The 18685-nt window shown below is 47.0% G+C and overlaps 1 protein-coding gene across 2 annotated transcripts in view; it reads left to right on the plus strand.

The window, feature by feature from the left end:
• The window catches only part of Wdr33 (WD repeat domain 33), a 65864-nt gene extending 48935 nt beyond the window's left edge, over nt 1–16929 (plus strand). Inside the window, exons 15-17 of one of the 2 annotated variants that reach the window (XM_084597517.1) lie at nt 5486–5737; nt 8602–8747; nt 16238–16929. In XM_084597517.1, the coding sequence (XP_084453643.1) occupies nt 5486–5737; nt 8602–8747; nt 16238–16642 (803 nt within the window). In that variant the 3' untranslated portion in view covers nt 16643–16929. The remainder of the gene's footprint in view (nt 1–5485; nt 5738–8601; nt 8748–16237) is intronic. The other variant, XM_084597518.1, reaches the window with a different exon arrangement.
• The last annotated feature ends 1756 nt before the right edge of the window (nt 16930–18685 follow it).

Below are 18685 nucleotides of genomic sequence, written 5' to 3' on the forward strand. Positions count from 1 at the left end.
GCTTTCGTTGATTCATACATGCAAAAATAAACGACTACCGAAAAAAAAAAAAAAAAAAGGCTTTTTAACGTTCGAACAGCGCAACGGTAAGAAAGGGTGACTCGCAAAAGAGAAAAAAAAAAAGAGAGCTGCCGCTATTTAACGTCCGCAGGCACCATAGCCACTTAGCCGCCGCGCGCAGAGGGTTCGCAACACACGCCGGAGAAAGCGTCTGGAAACGGGCTGAGCTGGCTTGGCGTATGCGTAGCGCGTGCTGAAGGAAAGAGATAGCTCGGCAAAAGAATGGGCACACCCACGCACATCGCTTGCAAACGTCATGTGCTGGCGCGCGGGAAACGATACTGCAGATGCGCGCGCCTTTGGGGAATGGGCGCGGCGCTGCCCAGAGCAGCCATCGCTGAACTGTCCCCTCATTCCTTCCGCGCGTGGCTTGAAAACGTCACGCGGCAAACAGCCAAGGGTGATGCGATCGTCTTTGGAGAAGGCCCACTTTCCAGTGCGTGGTGCGGAGTTCGATATATGACGCGGCTTTCCTATACTTTTGCATGGGATTTTCAAGGGGATATTCCGCGAGTTCGATATAACCAAAATTCGATATATCCGGGTTCGATATAACCGGGTTCGACTGTACACCTGGTAGGAGAGGAGTCTGAGATGGATGGCTTGGCAATTGACCCTGTTGTTCAGGGTAGTCAGAATTCACCAATTGCTGTAAAACCTTAATAATTTGAACCTGCTTAATTGAAAATCTTGGGTAATTCAAAGAATTTCTGTAGTCTTGTTATTTGTAAGTAAGCGTGACCAGATAGTCTGAAGCAGCGGCCTGCATTAGCCGTAGTAAGTAATTTGAAGATTCGGGGTGCTGTATGGGAATACCACACTCTCATCACAAAGGAACACTTCTTTGCAATGCTGATGCCAAAAACGAGGACTCCTATTACAAAAAGCCACAGCTTGTAGACCACCAAAGCGTGTATGCAGAGCAGAAGACATGCCTGAAGTGGGGTGACTGCATGTTATATAGTGGTCTGCACCATTTATTTCAGTGGCATGCCATGGCTTAAACGGTTGGATTACTGGCATCTTGATTATTTTGTGTACCATCACATAAAGTCATCCTTTTTTTAGAGAAATGACCATCCCAAATTTCGCCAACCTACTGATGGCCTGTGGCATAGCTTTGAGCGAGCTGTATGGTGTATACGCCCAGTGAAGATGGCCTTTTCCAGCAGGACCTATGGGATTCCGTGCATCAAAAAGAACAATTAGATTGTCTGCAAATTAGCCACTTTGTAGGAAATTCGAATTGCAAGCTGTTTGCCCGGCTCGTTCATGCTGCATTTGCTTCCTCAGACAAGCGGTGGGCAGCGTGAGAGCAGCTTCCGATAATGAGCTCGAAACTACAGTGCCGTTGCAGATTTGACGCAGCTCGTTCAGGCTGCTCTTGAGCGTAGAAGAATGCAGGGTGGTATTTAGTTTTGCTTTTTGCCTTCACTGCTGTCGTAACGTATGTTTTCTTTACATCAAGGTTTTCGTTGCATGCAGTTTTCACGTGAAGACCCAAAAGGACAATGTAGAACGAAAACCAGATTAAGAATTGATGTAAAGGAAAGCACCTTGAAAGTGTGTAAATCAGAATTATTCAGTCATAGAAGCGATGAAATGTTTCGTGATCGCACTGATAGCGCAGCGCGACGCATCTACGAGGGAGTTGGGAAAGGAGGTGGAGCAGGAATCAGTCTAGGGGAGAGCGCACGTGTGCTCGCACACTGCCGTTGCCCCAGAAAACCGACTTTGCCTCCTGTTGCGCTTTGCTGTTTCCGTACCGACAGGCCGCGAGAAACCGTGTGGCAGCGATGGACGCGCCGCGTGCTGCTCGCCCCGCATCTTTTTTTTTGTTGTTGTTATTTTTGGCCGCTTTTAATCATTAACTATTGTAATGCCATGTTCCGACAGCAAAAACAGCAGAGACTCTTGCGTCTGCGTCGGCGCTGAAACGCGAAGCACTGTATCAACTGCGGTGGCTCGTTGCTATAGTAGGCGTTCCTCTCCCTTCACTTCGTGTTTTATCGTCCCGAAACTTGCGGTTGTGGCAAATTTCCAGTGACTCGGCACTAGCTTAGAGACAGTCGGCACTGCGAGTTCGTTATATCAAGGTCAACCGCTGCAACATGTTCGTTACATGAAGATTTCAAATACATGCACTTCAGCGGGGATGACTGGGGAGTTAAAAACTTCGTAATATTGAGAAATTTGCTACATGGTTCATTACATAGAGGTATAGCTGTATTTAGAATTTATTGCGTTAAGCCTTGCATGCCACACTGCCTTCGTGCTGGAAACCGCAATCCAAAGAGCACCGATGGGACGAAACAGGCCAAGTGCAGCGTGTTTTCACTAGGAAATTTTTTGCTTGTTAGGTTAATTCAAAAGCCCAGTTATTTCGAACATTTCCTGTGTTCTTAGTGACTTTGAAGTAACAAAGTTTTGCTGTATGGAGTGGTCAGTGCATTCCACATTTATTTAAAGTGGCTCGCATTGCAGTATGGTGCGGCAGCCAGCTGATAGCCAGGTAGGCTCAGCCTGTTAGCCTAGAATGTTCTGATGTTAATGCGTACTGTGACAGGCTGCATGTTTGCATTGTCTTTGTGTTTGTACTTGCATATGCAGCTGTAGTACACTTCTATACTATGGGTGCAGCCATCTTGTGTGGACAGTTGGCACAAGTTTGTGGACATGCCATCTACAAGTGGTGGTGGCATCACACCTTTCAGGAGACACTGTAGCCAAACACGATTATAACAAACAGTGCGATTTAACTCAGTTTCTTCGATATACAAAGTAGTTTGCTCTAACCGAACCCATTTATAGCAAACTTCAGCATCGAATTTGGTATAATTCGTTATAAACCAGTTGTTCGAAACTGCATTAACGAGTGAAAAGTCATGCCACTTACCATGAATATTGTACTCCAAAGGAAATTTATTGCAGAGAAATCTACACCTTTTTTACAGTAGACAGTGGTTTTCTGCCTGAACACTGCGTTTGGCATCATCAAGGAGAATCTCGGCACACAGTATCGCCGCAGCACATCGGTTGCAGAAAGGGCTTCTTGCAGCATCGGGCGAGAATGATTGTATTCCGATAGTGGCTCGTCGGTGGCACCAGCACCAGATGCCAACACATCTGCAACAATTTTAGAGTCCAGTAAGCTTGCTGTCAAAGCAACATTGTCTTTGACTATCAAAACATCTTTGAAGGCAACTTTTTCTGGCACCAGAGTATCGCCGAGTTCTTCCCAAAGTGTGGCAATATTGTTGTCGCCTTGCACTGCATTCGCAACTTCCGCACCCTCCTGACGTAATCCAGCATTGTGGAAACAGTTGCGGTTTGCGTCTCTAGTCGCATCTTGCCAGGCAAGTTTAATCATTTCGATTGTGCCTAGCAAATTTATCTTTACCTAGTCATTCACCCACAGTTTTACCAATAAGCGCTCAACGACGCGATTCTGGTAGCGTAGTTTTGCCCATAGGATTCGTTGATCAAGGGGCTGTAGAACCGCTGTGGTGTTTGGTGGCAAGAAGCAGAGCTCGATGTTCTTGAGCGAGACGCCACAGTGGTGCACGGAGCAGTTTTTGAGGAGGAGACAAATCTTGCGTCAGCTCATTGAAAATTTCTCATGTCAATCCTGCAGCTAAGCCTCAAATAGCGTCCTGATCATCCAGGTCGTTGAATTGGACTTTTATGTCGTGCACCCTTGCAGGCACATCAGACACTTGAACTTTCCATTGACAAGCGGTCGCAACTTTGTGGACCTATCCTTGTTCGTTGTGAGAAGAAGGGTGGCTCGGGCTTATTCATTTTGTTACTTCTCTCTTTTGAGCGCCAGTGTCCTAATTTGCAGTAGAGGCCAAAACAAGGCAGTCTCGTCAGTGTTAAAAATTTAGTAAGGCTTGTACTACTCCTTCATACCACGCCATATGTCCTGCACCCACTTCTCGGCGCCTTCTGCATCCACAGCATGGCTTTCACCTGCTACCACTTTTCTGGTGATGGAGTAGCAGTCCTTAAATCTTTGAAGCCAACCACCTCCCGCCTTAATCCCCTCGACGTCCAGGAATGCAGGCAAAATCTTTTGCCTTCTGTTGCAGCATCTGGCAGATTTCACGTGCGGATGTAAAGCTGGCTTGCGGAGGCAACAGCCATCAGCTTTAGGGCAGTCCTGTGCATTGTCTCTGATGGTGGACTTGTTTTTCTGTTCAACTCGCTCCTTGGAATTTTAAATGCACTGCAACGTCCACCTTTTTTTTGCCATGCTTGACGCGGCGAATTATCTCAAGCTTATCAGAAAGCAGCAGAGCTTGCCGCTGCTTCATCGTAGTCTCGCAGGAACATCGACAGTGCAGCTACAGTCGAAGTGCTCAGAAGCTCATTGGCAGGCGTTTGGTAACCGATAGCGTGCGCTCAGAGTTCCCTATATGCGGTTTTTAATTCATTATAAAAAATATATTTTACGTGCATAATGTGTGAACTTCGAGCGTTCACTATGTGGCATAATTTGCTTTATCCGAGTTTGGAGAATGAGTGCCTGAAAGACGTGTGGCCGTTTCTGCTTCAGTGGCTGCTGCCTACGACAGACTGCATGCTACGAACGCCATCTTAACGGCATGCAGGTCACGCGGCAAACTGTGTAATGAATGGATGAGCAACACGGTAAGAGGCTACAAAGTCCATCCCTTACCGCGACACGAAATGTTGTGGAAGTTGCCAGTCCACCAGCACATTGAATCCAAAATGTCATCTTCACGGAGAGTCTTGTCTGTTGCTTGCCTGTGGCTTGTTTAGTCCAAAATATTGGCTGTCAATATTCGTATATTGCGCACAACAACCCTGCAACAAAGTTCAAATGTTATGCCGGTCTGACAAATCAGTCTGCTTCCATAGCAACCCAAGGCGCATTCCCAAGTGGGTGATTTCGGCAAAAAACGTTGTCTAAGCTCTGCCTGTGAAAACCAATCCTAGGCAAATGAAAGTCATGGGCATTTTACGCTGCTGATGTGTTTTGGCCTTTTTGTTTAGTCAACAAAGCTCATCTACATGGAACGTGAAAGATCCTTGAACCTTTATAACTTACTCTGGTGAGCACTTGGATTTCTTTTTTTTTTTCACTTTGTATAAGAAGTTACATTATTATGATTAGTAGCCCTTAAATAAAGTATCAAAAGGAATGTGGGAACTGAGGCACGCATGGATTTGGGTGTCTGAAAAACCAGTAAGCACTCCTGAGTGCCCAGTGCTTCTGCTGAACCCACTTTGAGAGCCCTTCCTCAGCGGTCAACGCATCATGAAATTCCCAAACACGACAACCGCACTTGTACACGCATCAGGGATTGAAAAGAGGAACGGGAATGAGCCACATAGTGCATAAGGGGCTGTGTGGTGGTCATGGTGTCATTTCTTTTTTTTGTCCGCCCCAACCGTGCAGGAGTGGAAGGCCCCCCCCAGCAACAGGCACCGCCACTGATGCAAGGTGGTGGCATGGGCATGCAGCAGCCCCAGCAGGGGATGCCCCCCATGGGCCTCATGGGGCAGGCACCACCGTCGGTCATGGGAGGAGGCTTTGCACCCACTGGAGGACTCCTCGGCACATCACCGGGGAGCATGATGTTCTCCCCACAGTTCCAAGGGGCACCGCCGTCCTCCGGGGCGGCCGGTGTCGATGCACCGCCCAACGGAGGTGGGTACCCTCTCGTTTCGCATGCGGTGAATGCAATCAGCTCAAAGTGCTACTATTGAACCATCAAAGGGCGCCGACACCGGCAATGTGATAGCAAGGTTTTTGGAATTTCAGCTGCCAGCCAGTCCAATGCACTTTTGGAATGGCCAAGGCTGGCTTGCTCAGGAGGAAGCTCAGATATGCCATATTTGCATGATTTTAACCTGTCCTCGATTATAACACGCAGTTATGTTAATGCCCGGAAACCGCGAAAATAACTTGGCATTGATTCTACCATGCACAAGAAATAGTGCATTGAACAATAAGCACCTGAAATTTGCTTAAAACATTTAATGGAACAAAATCGGCACGCACAAACACGACCACGAGACATGGACGTCATAGGCTGCTTGCCGTCAGAGTCGGAATAATGCTCTTTCTCGCTGGCCATCGACCACAAAAGGTGATCTTCAGTACCATCTACAGGGTTGGAAATAGCGCATTTTTTAAATGCACGCATGACCATTGCTAGCAAGAGGGCCTTCAACTGTCCATGAATCCATCTCGCAATGTCCCCGAGCGTCGCTCTTTTGAGAATGTGTGAGGGCCTGTTCACAGAGCCAGTCGCTGTACGCTGTGCGCACGGCACGCACGCGATTATTTACGGGCTTATTTGGGCCACGATGCCATGATTTAGGCAGCATACATTGGGCGGCTGGACAAACACTCTGCCAAAAAATGAAGACGGCTCACCGGAAGCTCACTGGCTTGTTGATACCGACGGCAGTGTGGCTGCACATGGTTTATTGACCTGCTTCGTTTCAAGTTCTGAGATTTCGGTTTCGATTTTGACGTTTTATTAGTTTCGAGTCTGATTGGTAATGGGGGGGCATCTATGTTTAAACGCGCATTTTCGAATTTTTGAGGGAAAAAAAGTGCACGTTAGAATCGTGCAAATACAGTAAGATATAATTATGCAACATCTTTCTTGGTCATTTCAGGTCACCAATATCGCCAATGAAGCTAGCCGTGCTTTGGGTTATCTGAAACGAATCATGTGACTGGTTTCACCTAATGTAAAGCTGTTTAGGCTTTTTAACCTTAGTCGCCTGGAGCTTGAATATGCCTGCAACAAATTAACGTCGCAAACGCTCTCAAATGGCTCGAAAACAGAGCGGAACATTTTGCATTTTCAGAGTATTCATATCTTACAAACACAGTATCATTGAAAAATAGGACTAACCTTCCCAGTCTGGAATCTCAATGGAAAATAGCCAAACTCTATCTTTTTTATTGATTCTGTCATTCACCCCTGAATCATTCGTTTATCACCCCTGCATATCGTCACTCAGTCCATATAAACCATCCAGAAGCTGTCCAACCCCTTTGAGCTGCTAAATCTGCATACCTGAAGTCCTTTTCTGTTCAGACAACAAAAACTGGAACGGTGTACCTGCTAAAGCTGTGATTCATCGCAAATTTGTGCACTTCAAATCATTCATTGAAGTCTTTCTTCTTCCTTCCCCCAGTCGTGAATGCATGACTTGTCGACATTGTGTTGTTTTGCTGCAGCTCTGTTGCCGATTTCTTTGGCAGTGGATATATCATCTGTTTAGCTTTTCTTTCCCTGCGAATGAGTGCTGCCGAGTTGCACTCATGGCACCAGAACAAAGCAGGCCAACACTGCAAACTGGGTTGACTGGGTGTTGAAACAGCACCTGGCAAAGCGCCCAACTACTGGCTGAACAAAGCATGACCACTGCGTGACAAGAATAAACAGACTATGCTATGTATGTGGATTTGACTTTGGCTGCACATCGACTTGACAGAGCCCACGCAGTACCGTGTAGCCGACCACCACCCTTCCCTCCCCCTGAAAAAATTCGGAGATAACACGCACTCCCACTTTTTAAATGCATGTTTGTCAAAATTTTGGTGCAGGTTATACGCGAATAAATACGGTACGCACCTGAAATCATTCATTGCAAAAATCATATCCACTTGTTGTTAGCCTACCCCTCATATAATGCCCCTTGTAGGCCTTTGAGAAACTAGGAGATAAATAAATGAAAAATAAATAAACTGCTGGTGCAAAAAAAACTTGAAGCGAGAAGCAGGAGTGATAAAATGTGCTAGGTATCAGCTAATGTCATCTTGGCCATCATTTGTGCTAGACATCATCTGTTAATCCGAGCTTCAGCAGAATCTCTGGGTCGTAAAAATAATGGTATAGTATCATGAAAAACAAAATCTTTGCACAGAAGCATGGGAAATGAATTCTTACAGATTTGTTTGTGCCTGAAGGTATTTATTTAATGCTGCATGACTGCAGCTTGTTACTCGTGGTGAGTACAGCGTGACTGGTGACTGTGACTTCAACAGTGCATGCACTGCGCACTGCTGGAAAGTGCAAATGGTGGTCACAAAGTCAGCGATGTGTGGGCAGTGCATTGGGCTCGAAGTTGTAGTCGCATCTCTCACGATAGTTTCATTTATAGTGGTGTGGTAGATTGTTTGGAACACCTGAAATTCTGCACATTTCATCAAATTCACCCTGCACGCAGTGCTTTCCTGCCGGGTAATTTTGCAAATCCATGTCGTGCTACAGTACTTAGTGCTATGTTGGTATCACTAAGATTAAAAAATAGCGCTGACCAACCAACACGAGGCATTAATCGAGGTAACTGATGCGTAGCATATACGCTGCTGTGACCATTCCTTGGTCTATGTTGTTTTGTGCTACTAGATAACATCTTGCCATCCTTGGTTTTAAAAATGTGCCTCGCTAGCATCTGCCTCGAGCAATCCTTGGCAGCTACAGAGTGACATTGGTGTTGGCGTTTTTCTCAGTGCGCTGGTATTTACCTTGTCGCTGTGACCCGCAGTGCCAATGGGCTTCCGTCCCCAAGGGCTCCTTCCCATGGGTGGCGACCAGGCCCAGTTTCAGAGGCCAGGCGGTGGTGGCGGTGGTGGCGAGTGGCGCAACATGGGTGACCCCAGCAACCAGATGCCTGGCCAGCCTCTGCTCAGGGTGAGTGAAAAGCAATGCAAACGTTGGCATCCTCACCATCAGCAGCCCCACTGCAAGGCAAAGGCATCTCTCCTATACCTCCACTTAACCCGGTACTGCGCTAGCTGCATCCACTTGACCCCTGCGAACTTGTTAACCTCATCCACCCACACTTCACTTTCTGCTGTCCACTGCTACGCTTTCCTTCCTTGGAATCCAGTTTGTTATCCTAAGCGCCTGTCGGTTATGCTCTCTTCGCACTACATGCCCTGCCCATGCCCTTTTCTTCTCGATTTCCGCTGGAATATCATTAACCTGATTTATTTATCTGACCCACTCTGCACGCTTCCCATCTTTTAACGTTACACCTACTGTCTTCTCTCCCGTAGCTTTCTGTGTTGTCCTCAAGTGTTAGTGCGCTGTTTTTTAAAACAGAGCAAGTAACGTGCAAAGCAAACTCTATTTTGGCCTTCGTTTATTCCAAGAATTCACAGGGGTATTTTGAATTTTAAATCTGCACAAAAAAATTGGGAGAGATTTGAATGCATTAGTGATTCACCTTACAGATTCTTGGTCATTTGTATGCGCTCTGCTGTTTGCTTACCGTATTTGCACGATTCTAACGCGCCCCCGATTGTAGCGTGCAGTACTATTTAAGGCCCGGAAACCACAAAAATAACTTGGCGCCAATTCTACCGCACACACTGAATGACGCAGTCAGCAAGCGTCTGAAAGTTGCCTAAAACAGTTAATCGAACTCAAGAACACAAATCGGAACACACGAACACAACCACGAGATAGAAACATTATAGTCTACCCGCCGTCAGAGTCATAAGACAGCTCTTTTTCACTGTCCACCGACCACAAATAGTCATCGCGAACGCATGTCTCCGGGATATCTAATGCACGAGGCGCTGCCCGGTTCACCTCTTTTTCTGCTAACAGAATTACTTTCCGCTTAAACGACGCCTCGTAATGAAAGCGTCGTTGCCTTTTCATCTTGTCACTGTACTGTGGGTGAATGCACGAATCCAACGTAGCTTCTGGGTACACCAACGAAACGGAGCGTTTGCAAAAAATGGCAATCGAAACGCTGGATCCGCTCATGGATGGATCCGGCTCAAAACGGCTTGCTGATACCGATGGCAATGCGGCTGGCTATCGTTCATTGCGCTGCTTCATTTCGGTTTTTGAGATGTAGGTTTCAGTATGGAGTTCGTTTTGAGTCCGATTGTACCATGCATGTATTTTTGAACGCTTATTTTATGAAAAAAGGTGCGCACTAGAATCGTGCAAATACGGTAAACATTCGTATTTCAATTTGTGCCTTTTTTACTGAGAAGTTTTACATGCCTTATTGAACATCATGCCAAAAGCAACTTATTTCAAATGGCATTGTCTCCTCTAAGAGTGAAAGCCTCACTTTGTTAGGCAGCATTTTGACAAGAAGGCTTCTCTTATTTTGAGAGAGATGAAGACATATCCTTTCGATGAACATGCTAAAGCTTCCCACGCACCCTTGTTCAGTTGGTGCTGTGAAGAATTCCATCTTTCCCGCCTGCTCTCTGCCTTACTATATTGCACGTGTTTAGTATGGTTGGCTGTTGATAGTTAAACTGATAGATGCAAGGTTGTTGTCATGCTGTCAAAAATAAATGTGTATATAAGAGCCTTCTTTTAATACAGACGTATTAAAAGGAGGCTCTTATATACACATTTATTTTTTTCACCAGAACAGGGAGCTAGTTTGAACAAACAAATTAAAACTAATCTGTTACCGAAAAAATCCTCATATAATACAAGTTATTTTTCCCGATTTTATCATGTCAGGTTTCCGCCTCGTATTATATGTGGATCTGAAAACATTTCAGCCTAAATTCGCTGTTTAGCCCACGTTATTAATCAGTGCTGCTGTGCAGTCCACTTATAACGATATTGAGAAAACCGGAAAATCCGATCGTTATAACCAATTATCGTTATATCTGGACCGGCAAAAAAAAAAAGGGAAAATGGGAAAAAAAATAGAAAGCACGCACCCACGCATTTTCCCGTGTATGTAGGCTCACCTACTTACCAGCGGTGAGTAAATCGGCTTGAACAACGCTAATCAACCTAAAGAGCATCAAACACTTTATTACAGGATACATCAATAGCCATAAAATAAAGCTTACAGTAAACCCTCGTTAACACGAACTCGCATATCTCGAAAAATCGGTTAAGTTGAAAATTTTCCATGCTGCGCTTTCACCTCCCATAGGTGCTATGTATTAGCTCCCGTTTATCTCGAAGCATTTTTCGGGCATAATGCGGATATCTCGAAATTTTGACCAAAAAGGCCAAAGGCAAAGGTCATGACCGAAAGGTGATAGGGGCTCTGAGCGAGCGCTTTGTTCTTAACTAAGTGCCGAATGCAGTCACACTCGAGGAGCAAATACAAAATTCCCGCGGACGTAGCCATTTTTCACCTTGCGAGCAGTCACGTGAGCGCCGACGCTGATGAGTCTTATTCGGCGTGGTTCGGTCAGCTGCCCTCCACATGTGCATACCGGCAAAAGCGATTTAGTGATTGTGTGGTTCTGTTTCGTCGCGCCATGTGCACGAAGTGTTGACTTATTTTTGTTGTGTATGTGGTGTCCGCATTAAAATTGAATGCAGCGGCGGCGACCACTGGCATGGGCGATGCGTTTAGCAGCTTGAGGACGCTTTTGTCGGGCTGAATGCCAATGCGAAGCGGGCAAGCATTACCCTGTTTTTACTTCAAAAATTATAAAGTTGCGTTTTTCCTGAGAATTCTTTTCCGTTTATTACAAAAGCTCCCTTTTTGCAGTGGAGTGTCGACGGGTGTGACGGGCCGAGGGCCACCAAAGCATTTTCGCTCGTCGCTGTCATGCTCAGTTTCTGGGTTTGTAGAAAATTTCGCGTATCACCCAGAAGCACCTCGCTGGGCAGCCAATCGCAGAAGGCTTTGGGCTACTCAATTTCCGTCCTGTTTTTCTTTTCCTTTTTTGCGCGAGCGAAGTTTGTTTTTCTAGCCCGGTCTGAGCGAAGAACCTACAGACGCTCACTTCGTATGATCCGGGCATCTATGAATGAGCGCATCGAGACAATTCAGTAAAAGCTTGGTAGGGTAGTAAAGGAAAATAAAAAGGCTAGTGTGGCTAGATATTGTTAATTTTCAATAGGAGCAAGAAGAAGTCCCAGCTTGCATCGCAGTGTAGTAGCGCACTGCTGAGCTGTGACCTTTTTTTTTTTTTTTTTTTTTTTACGTGTGACGCGTTAAAAAAAATTCACTGTTTTACCGTACATCATGCTGTTTAGTGTTAGAAATGGGATATACAGTAAAACCTCAATAATTCGAACTCGGTTAATTCGAAATCCCGGATAATTCGAAGGTTTTCTGCGGTCCCGTATTTTCCAATGTAAATTTGGCCGGATAATTCGAACAGGCGGCCTGCGCCAGCCCGGTTAATTCGAAAATTTGGACTGCTATGCGGCAATGCCTGATCCATGTTTCGCCGCAAACCCGGCGAAACGACGGCCCTACGGAGCCGCGAGGCAAAGCCACATAGTAATGGTGATGATTTATAGGCGAAGCGCCCCAGCCGGAGCACTCTCTGCACAAAAATCGGTCCACAGTGCGCCTCGCGCACCGCTGAAACACGCGCCTGCAGAGGAGAAGACGTGCTTCACTGCAACACGGCGGGCATACCGGTTTTTATCACGTGACCTCGCCCCCACTCCATCCCTTGGTGTGCTTCGCCCACTCTTCCCCCGTGCCTCCGACGCTGCAAGTACGCCACCACCACCGCCGCGCCGGTCTCGCCTGCGCCATTTCTTTGTGTTGTGTGCTGTGGTTAGGGGTCGGCTACTGTGCCGTTTTTTTGGGCGGGACTGTGCAGAAGTGCTAGCTTTGTGACCGTAGCAGTGCAGAAATGCCAAAGTACAAGACTTTAACGCTGCAGCAGAAGTTCTGCTTGATCCAGGAAGCAGGCAAGAGCGCTTGTTCGAAGACCGAGTTGGCCGCTTGTTCGAAGACCGAGGATGAGTCCAACGCAGTCGGCTTCGCCGAGTATATCAACATTGAGAGTGAAGAGCAGACTGGCTACTCTGACTTGGAGAGTGAGATCACTGCTGGTACGAACATGCGCGATGACAGCGACGATAGCGACGACGACACCGACGAGCCTCCCCGAGCACCTGCTCTTGGTGAAGTTATCGGATCGCTGAACGTTATCCGCAGTTTTGTTGAGTGCCGCGGTGGAAGTTCAGAGATGTTTCGTCTATTTGACCAACTTGAGAGCATGACTTCAGGAGCCGCAAACTACCGGACGCGGCAAACCAGCATCTCTGATTACTTTCAGTAGTAATTCAAAATATGCCGAATAAAGGTAACACGTTCCTGCAACGAATTTTTTTGCCTAAGTCTTATTTCTTGGTGTGTTCGGTTAATTCGAAAACCCGCTTAATTCGAAGATTTCTCGTGGTCCCGATAACTTCGAATTAACGAGGTTGTACTGTAGCGTAATTGTACACCCCCTGACCGAACGACGAGGCGGCGGTAACAAAGCAACGCTGAAAACGCACCTCTGTCGCAGAGTTTTGTCACTCTGTGTGCGGTGTGCACCAGCGGCAACGACAGGCATTGGTGGTGGTGGCACGTGGCTGATCGCAAGGAATTGTCACCAGAAATTTTTGGCATTTTGTTTAACTCGAAACTCCGCTTATCTCGAATTTTTTCACGGATTTTACAACTTCGAGTTATCAAGGGTTTACTGTACTTTAAAAAGTCGGAAATTCAAGAAACCACCGCGTCTGCCGGGGCGAAGGTCCCGAACGCCTGGAGTGCTAAAAATCTGCGAGGCTTAACGCTTGCTTGAGCAGCAGCTGAAGCTTGACAATTGCTGTGAGCATCGCTTCCAGTAGTGCGTACGCCGGCGGCAGTCCTCGTTGCATGCATGAAACCGATTAGCGACTGAATGAACTGCAGGGCATTCCCAGCCTTAATGATCGTTGAAATTGTAGAGTGCGAATGCCCGCATTTTTTTTAGGCTTCCAGCCTTTAAACCCTGCCAGAAATCCTGATGAATCTGCTGTTTCATCTCGAGAGCTGTCGCGCCTTCTACGTGGGCGGCGCCATCTTCCACGGATGCACAGTCGGCGATGGCGATGACGATACGGCGCACCCTTTGCGCGGCAACAGACAGCGATTGTGATGATGATGATAATGCTCATTTCTCACGAATTTCTCCACGACAGTCCTGTTTTCATCGCAAATGTTGACTTTTCACGTCATTCTTTTCTTAGTACTTTATTTTTATGAAACATCCAGACAAATTTTCGTGGTAAACATCTACCGTGCGGCGATAAAACTACCGTTGTATCCAATTTACCGCCGATAATTTTTACATCGGGCCATTGGGAAAATTGATAAATCTCAAGAATTTGATCGTTATAAGTGATATATCGTTACATCTGGTATTGTTATAAGTGGACTACACTATATTAGCATCAGGCTTCCAGTGAGTGAAGGTGCTATCTAGCGATGGCGTCGGCCGGCTGTTTGTTGGCTTCAGTTCCACCATGGTGATGCCACGATCATCGTGACCATGGTGTCTGCGATGCGCACGTGACCGGAAGCAGGCCGAGCACACCTCGCACTCTCACACCTCTCATGAGTGTCTCACGGGCCTCTCCAGCCATGCTGTTGTGCCCAAATCGCGGACGCTTGACCAGTACGCCCAAGGAGCGTGTCAATCTCGCTTTTGAGAAATGCGAGGTTTTATGAAAGATCTTATGCAGAAAACTGTCTCTAGCAAGGGACTCTTGGCAGACGATACACGTACCGGACGACTCCCGCGTATTGAGCCCTTCCCTCAAACGGACGTCAATATTTCTTGGGGAAAAAAAAGTAGGTCCATTATGTGAGTGTACTTCTGGTGATCTTTCCTCGCTCGTATCGAACCCTGATATATCGAATTTTGGTTATATCGAACTCACGGAATATCCCCTTGAAAATCACATGTAAAAGTATAGGATGGCTGCATCATATATCGATCTCAATTTCACCGGTCGTTCGATATATTGAACTCCGCACCACGCACTCGAAAGTGTGCCTTCCCCAAAGACGATCGCATCACCCTCGGCCGTTTGTCGCGTGACATTTTCAAGCCACGCGCGGAAGGAATGAGAGCGGACAGTTCGGCGACGGCTGGTCTAGTGCAGCGCCGCTCCCATTCCCCAAAGGCGCTAGCATCTGCAGCATGATCTGCGGTTATCGTTTCCCGCGCGCCAGTACGTGACGTTTGCAAGCCATGTGCGTGAATGAACCAGAGAGAACCGGTGGGAACGAGAGGGGAAAAACGCGATAGAGTGTGCCCATTCTTTTGCCGAGCTATCTCTCTCCCTCTTTCCCGGCCTTCGTTCACAATAGCACGCGCTACGCATGCGCCAAGCCAGCTCGGCCCGTTCTCAGGCAGAACTTCGGACGCTTTCTCCAGCGTGTGTTGAGAACCCTCTGCGCGCGGTTGACGCGGCGGCTATCTTTTCTTTTTTTGTGCTGTACGCGCGGCGTAGCTTAAGATATGGCGTTACGAAGCGGCTTTTCTTTCTTTTTTTTTTTTTTTTGCGGGAGTCGTTTATTCTTGCATGTATGAACCAACGAAAGCACGCGGTCAGCTGCGATCATGACACCGGCTTTTAGCATTTTTCGCTTCACACAGCATTTGCAGCTACTGTATCACGCTTTTCCAATGATTTTGTGGCATTGGACTACGTCCGCCTCAAGCGCGGCGTGATAAATCGAACCAGGCTTGTGCAATCAAGCCATTACGGGCAGTCTGCCAAGGTCGCTCCCCGCCGCCGCAGGAGCTATCAAAAGATAAACACGCCGCGACGTTATCGCTGCGCAGCATCTTGGCACGCTGCCAAGAAATGAGCTGTGGATGAGACGACCGAAACGGAGTGCGACACGCAAGCGATAACGCTGGCGATTTCTGCCGCGGCGACACAGAAACCTTGTTTTGAGCTGCCGCGGTGGCTCGAACGGCAGAGGGAGGGAAATTTTTTGCTCTGTCGCTGAGATCGCTTAATCGCTTGATGTGAGCGAGCTAGCCTTAATGCTTTTTTCTTTTTTTTTTCAATATTCTCGAGTGCAAAAGTGGAGGGTGGGTTCATTATTCGAGTGAGTTGATTACGCGACAATTACGGTACCGTTTTTTCGCATCGTAAGTGCCGTCCCTAGCCGATTTCTGTATATCGAATTATCGATATATCGAACTATTTCGCGATCCCCTTCGAGTTCGATATATCCGGGTTCGACTGTATACACAGATAAAATCTTTTTTCCGTATTTGCTATTCTGAAATTACACCTCATATTATGCGCGTTTTTACGGTAATTATTAGATTTCACTACCATCCTAACAAGTTATATTCATTCTACATGCCCAGTATCCACCTATCCCATTTCCCATCCCATGCAATATCCCAATCCATATCATATTTTCCATGCAGCAGCAGTTCCAGCAGCAGCCACAAGATGGCAGCACTGGTGGCGAAGATGGGAGCTTCTACCAACCACCACCATCGCAGCAGCAGCAGCAGCAGCAGTTTTGGCGCGGTGGGGGCAGCCCACAGAAGCGGGGCGGTGGTGGCCATTGGTACCAGGGGGACAGCGGACCCCCTGGGCAGCAGCAACAGGAAGGCCTCAAACGACCCTGGAGCGCTGATGATGGGGGCGTTGAGGGGGCCGCTGCGGGGCAGCCGCCTACCAAGAGGGGCGGCGGCTGGGGTGGCGGAGCTGCCCGAGGAGGTGGATTTGGACGTGGCTTCGGCCGAGGTGGATTCCGTGGAGGTCGAGGGGGATTTCGCGGAGGCAGGGGTGGGAGGGGAGGGGCCAGGGGAGCTGGTGGACACTGAAGACCTGCACGTGGTGGGAAATTGTGAGACAGCTCTTGGACACTGTTCTTAGTGGGGGCTTTTCAGCCCACATCTTTTGTTGTTGTTTTTCTCAGTCGTGGTGTGCAGAGACCTGGACCGCACCTGCATGTTCGTGTGTGCCTCTGTGTTGACTGGCCAATGAGGAAAAAAAGAACGATGCTGAAATGAAACGTGCGAGCTTGATGTTGGCCCATAATTGCATCAGCTGCTGTCAAGTTCTGCTTGCTGGTTATTCGGAAAAAAAAAAAAAAGAAGAAGAAGAAAAAGTAACAGGGAAAATGTAGGGTCGTAATTAAACCTAATTTCTTGTTCGAGAAATCTCTAAATAATATTCATCTGTTCAACTCTGCGCAGTTTATCCTCTATGCACAGATGTTATAGTGTGGCATTCATTTTAAAAATATGTTGCTTATTCATTTGTGTTTTGATCGTTGGCTCCCAGAACTCCTGTACATCATTAATATTATGTTGCTGTCATCTTGTTCGCTGAATGTGTTTCAAATGTTGTTCTCTGCAGGAACAGTAAATGCCACATTGTGACGTGGTTAATGTGACCTGCGTCATGCTTGAACAAAAAAAATTTAATTGGCGCATTATTTGGGTGCTCGTTAGGCAAGATTCTTGAGCTGCCTGCTGTACTTTTTTCATATCTTTACCATTATAATTTCAGAGTGGGGAAGTGTGTTTTATGCATTGTGGCCTGTCGGTATACTTCATTGGTGACGCAATGACACTTCCGTCCAAAGTACGGGCCTCATAAATTTCTTTGTGCGAGCCATTCTGGCGGCATATTACGTTTGTGGATTTGTGGCGTTCCATTACTCGTGAAGTAGTGTCATTGTTTGCAAAATTAAGTGATTTTTTGAGGGTTGCGACTGTGCTAGTGAATCCTTTGAGTTAGTGCCTTTGCTTCTTTTGAAAGAGAACAGCATGTATAGTTGTCTCCATTTTTGTTCCTGGGTGGTGAGAATGCATCGGTGCAAACAATGAGGTGTGTGTCAAAGTTGATGGATCTACGGCAGGAGTGGCTAAGGCTCAGTCCAAAAGTTGTTGGCAGTAGGGACGGCCTCGTGTCGAGCAGCAACCCCAGTCCCAACACTGGACACCGTGTTCATCTGTGCATATGTCAGTGTCCCACAGCTGTGTCAGCAAGTGTCCAGCGAAGCTTTGTGATGTGAATCAAGCGTCCCGAGTCTTCACCACGTGAGCTGTTACACGAGCACTCAGCGTGGCCAACGCATGTCAAATAGCAACAGTAGCGTGAGAGTGCGCGAAAAAAGATTGTGCCCAGGATGTCCTTTGCACCTTCACTTCAGGCCTTCGTGCGAGTGCAAGCCAAACAGTGTTTCATAAGTGGGGAAGAACAGAGTTACGCATTCATCTGACATCTGATCTGTGTGCGTGCGTGTGTGTGTGTGACTTGCCCAAAGCTGTGGTTTTACATCCCTGAGGTGATGAAATAGCAACGCACATTTTTTTTTCTTTTTTTCTCACAGGTTGTGTGTTGTTCTTTATTTCTGTCGTGGTACCACTTTGAGATATGCCTGCGATCCTCACACGTGGTTTGTTGATGATAACGGCTCTCATTGGTGCAAAAGAAATTTGTAGTTTAAAAACCTGGTAAGACAGCCTTCTTCTCACTTCAGCCGATGGATTAATAAGGCCACACATATGAACTAGGCTCCAGTCAGGAATTCATGAACAGAACAGTTTTCATCAGGACACAGTTGGAGGGATGAGAAAGGTGGTTAAAATGACACATGCAGAGGCAGGACTAGTCTTTTTGCTACAATTTCTTCAAGTACGGATATACTTTCGTGATACGTCTTTTACAAATACAGTCAAACCCGGATATATCGAACTCGAAGGGGATCGCGAAATAGTTCGATATATCGATAATCCGATATACAGAAATCGGCTTGTGACGGCACTTACGATGCGAAAAAACGATACCGTATTTGTCGCGTAATCAACCCACTCGCATAATGAACCCATCCTCCACTTTTGCACCCAAGAATTTGA

The sequence above is a fragment of the Amblyomma maculatum genome, chromosome 3, assembly GCF_055883805.1.
Source record: "Amblyomma maculatum isolate TAMU_Amacu chromosome 3, ASM5588380v1, whole genome shotgun sequence".
Taxonomy (NCBI): Eukaryota; Metazoa; Arthropoda; class Arachnida; order Ixodida; family Ixodidae; genus Amblyomma; species Amblyomma maculatum.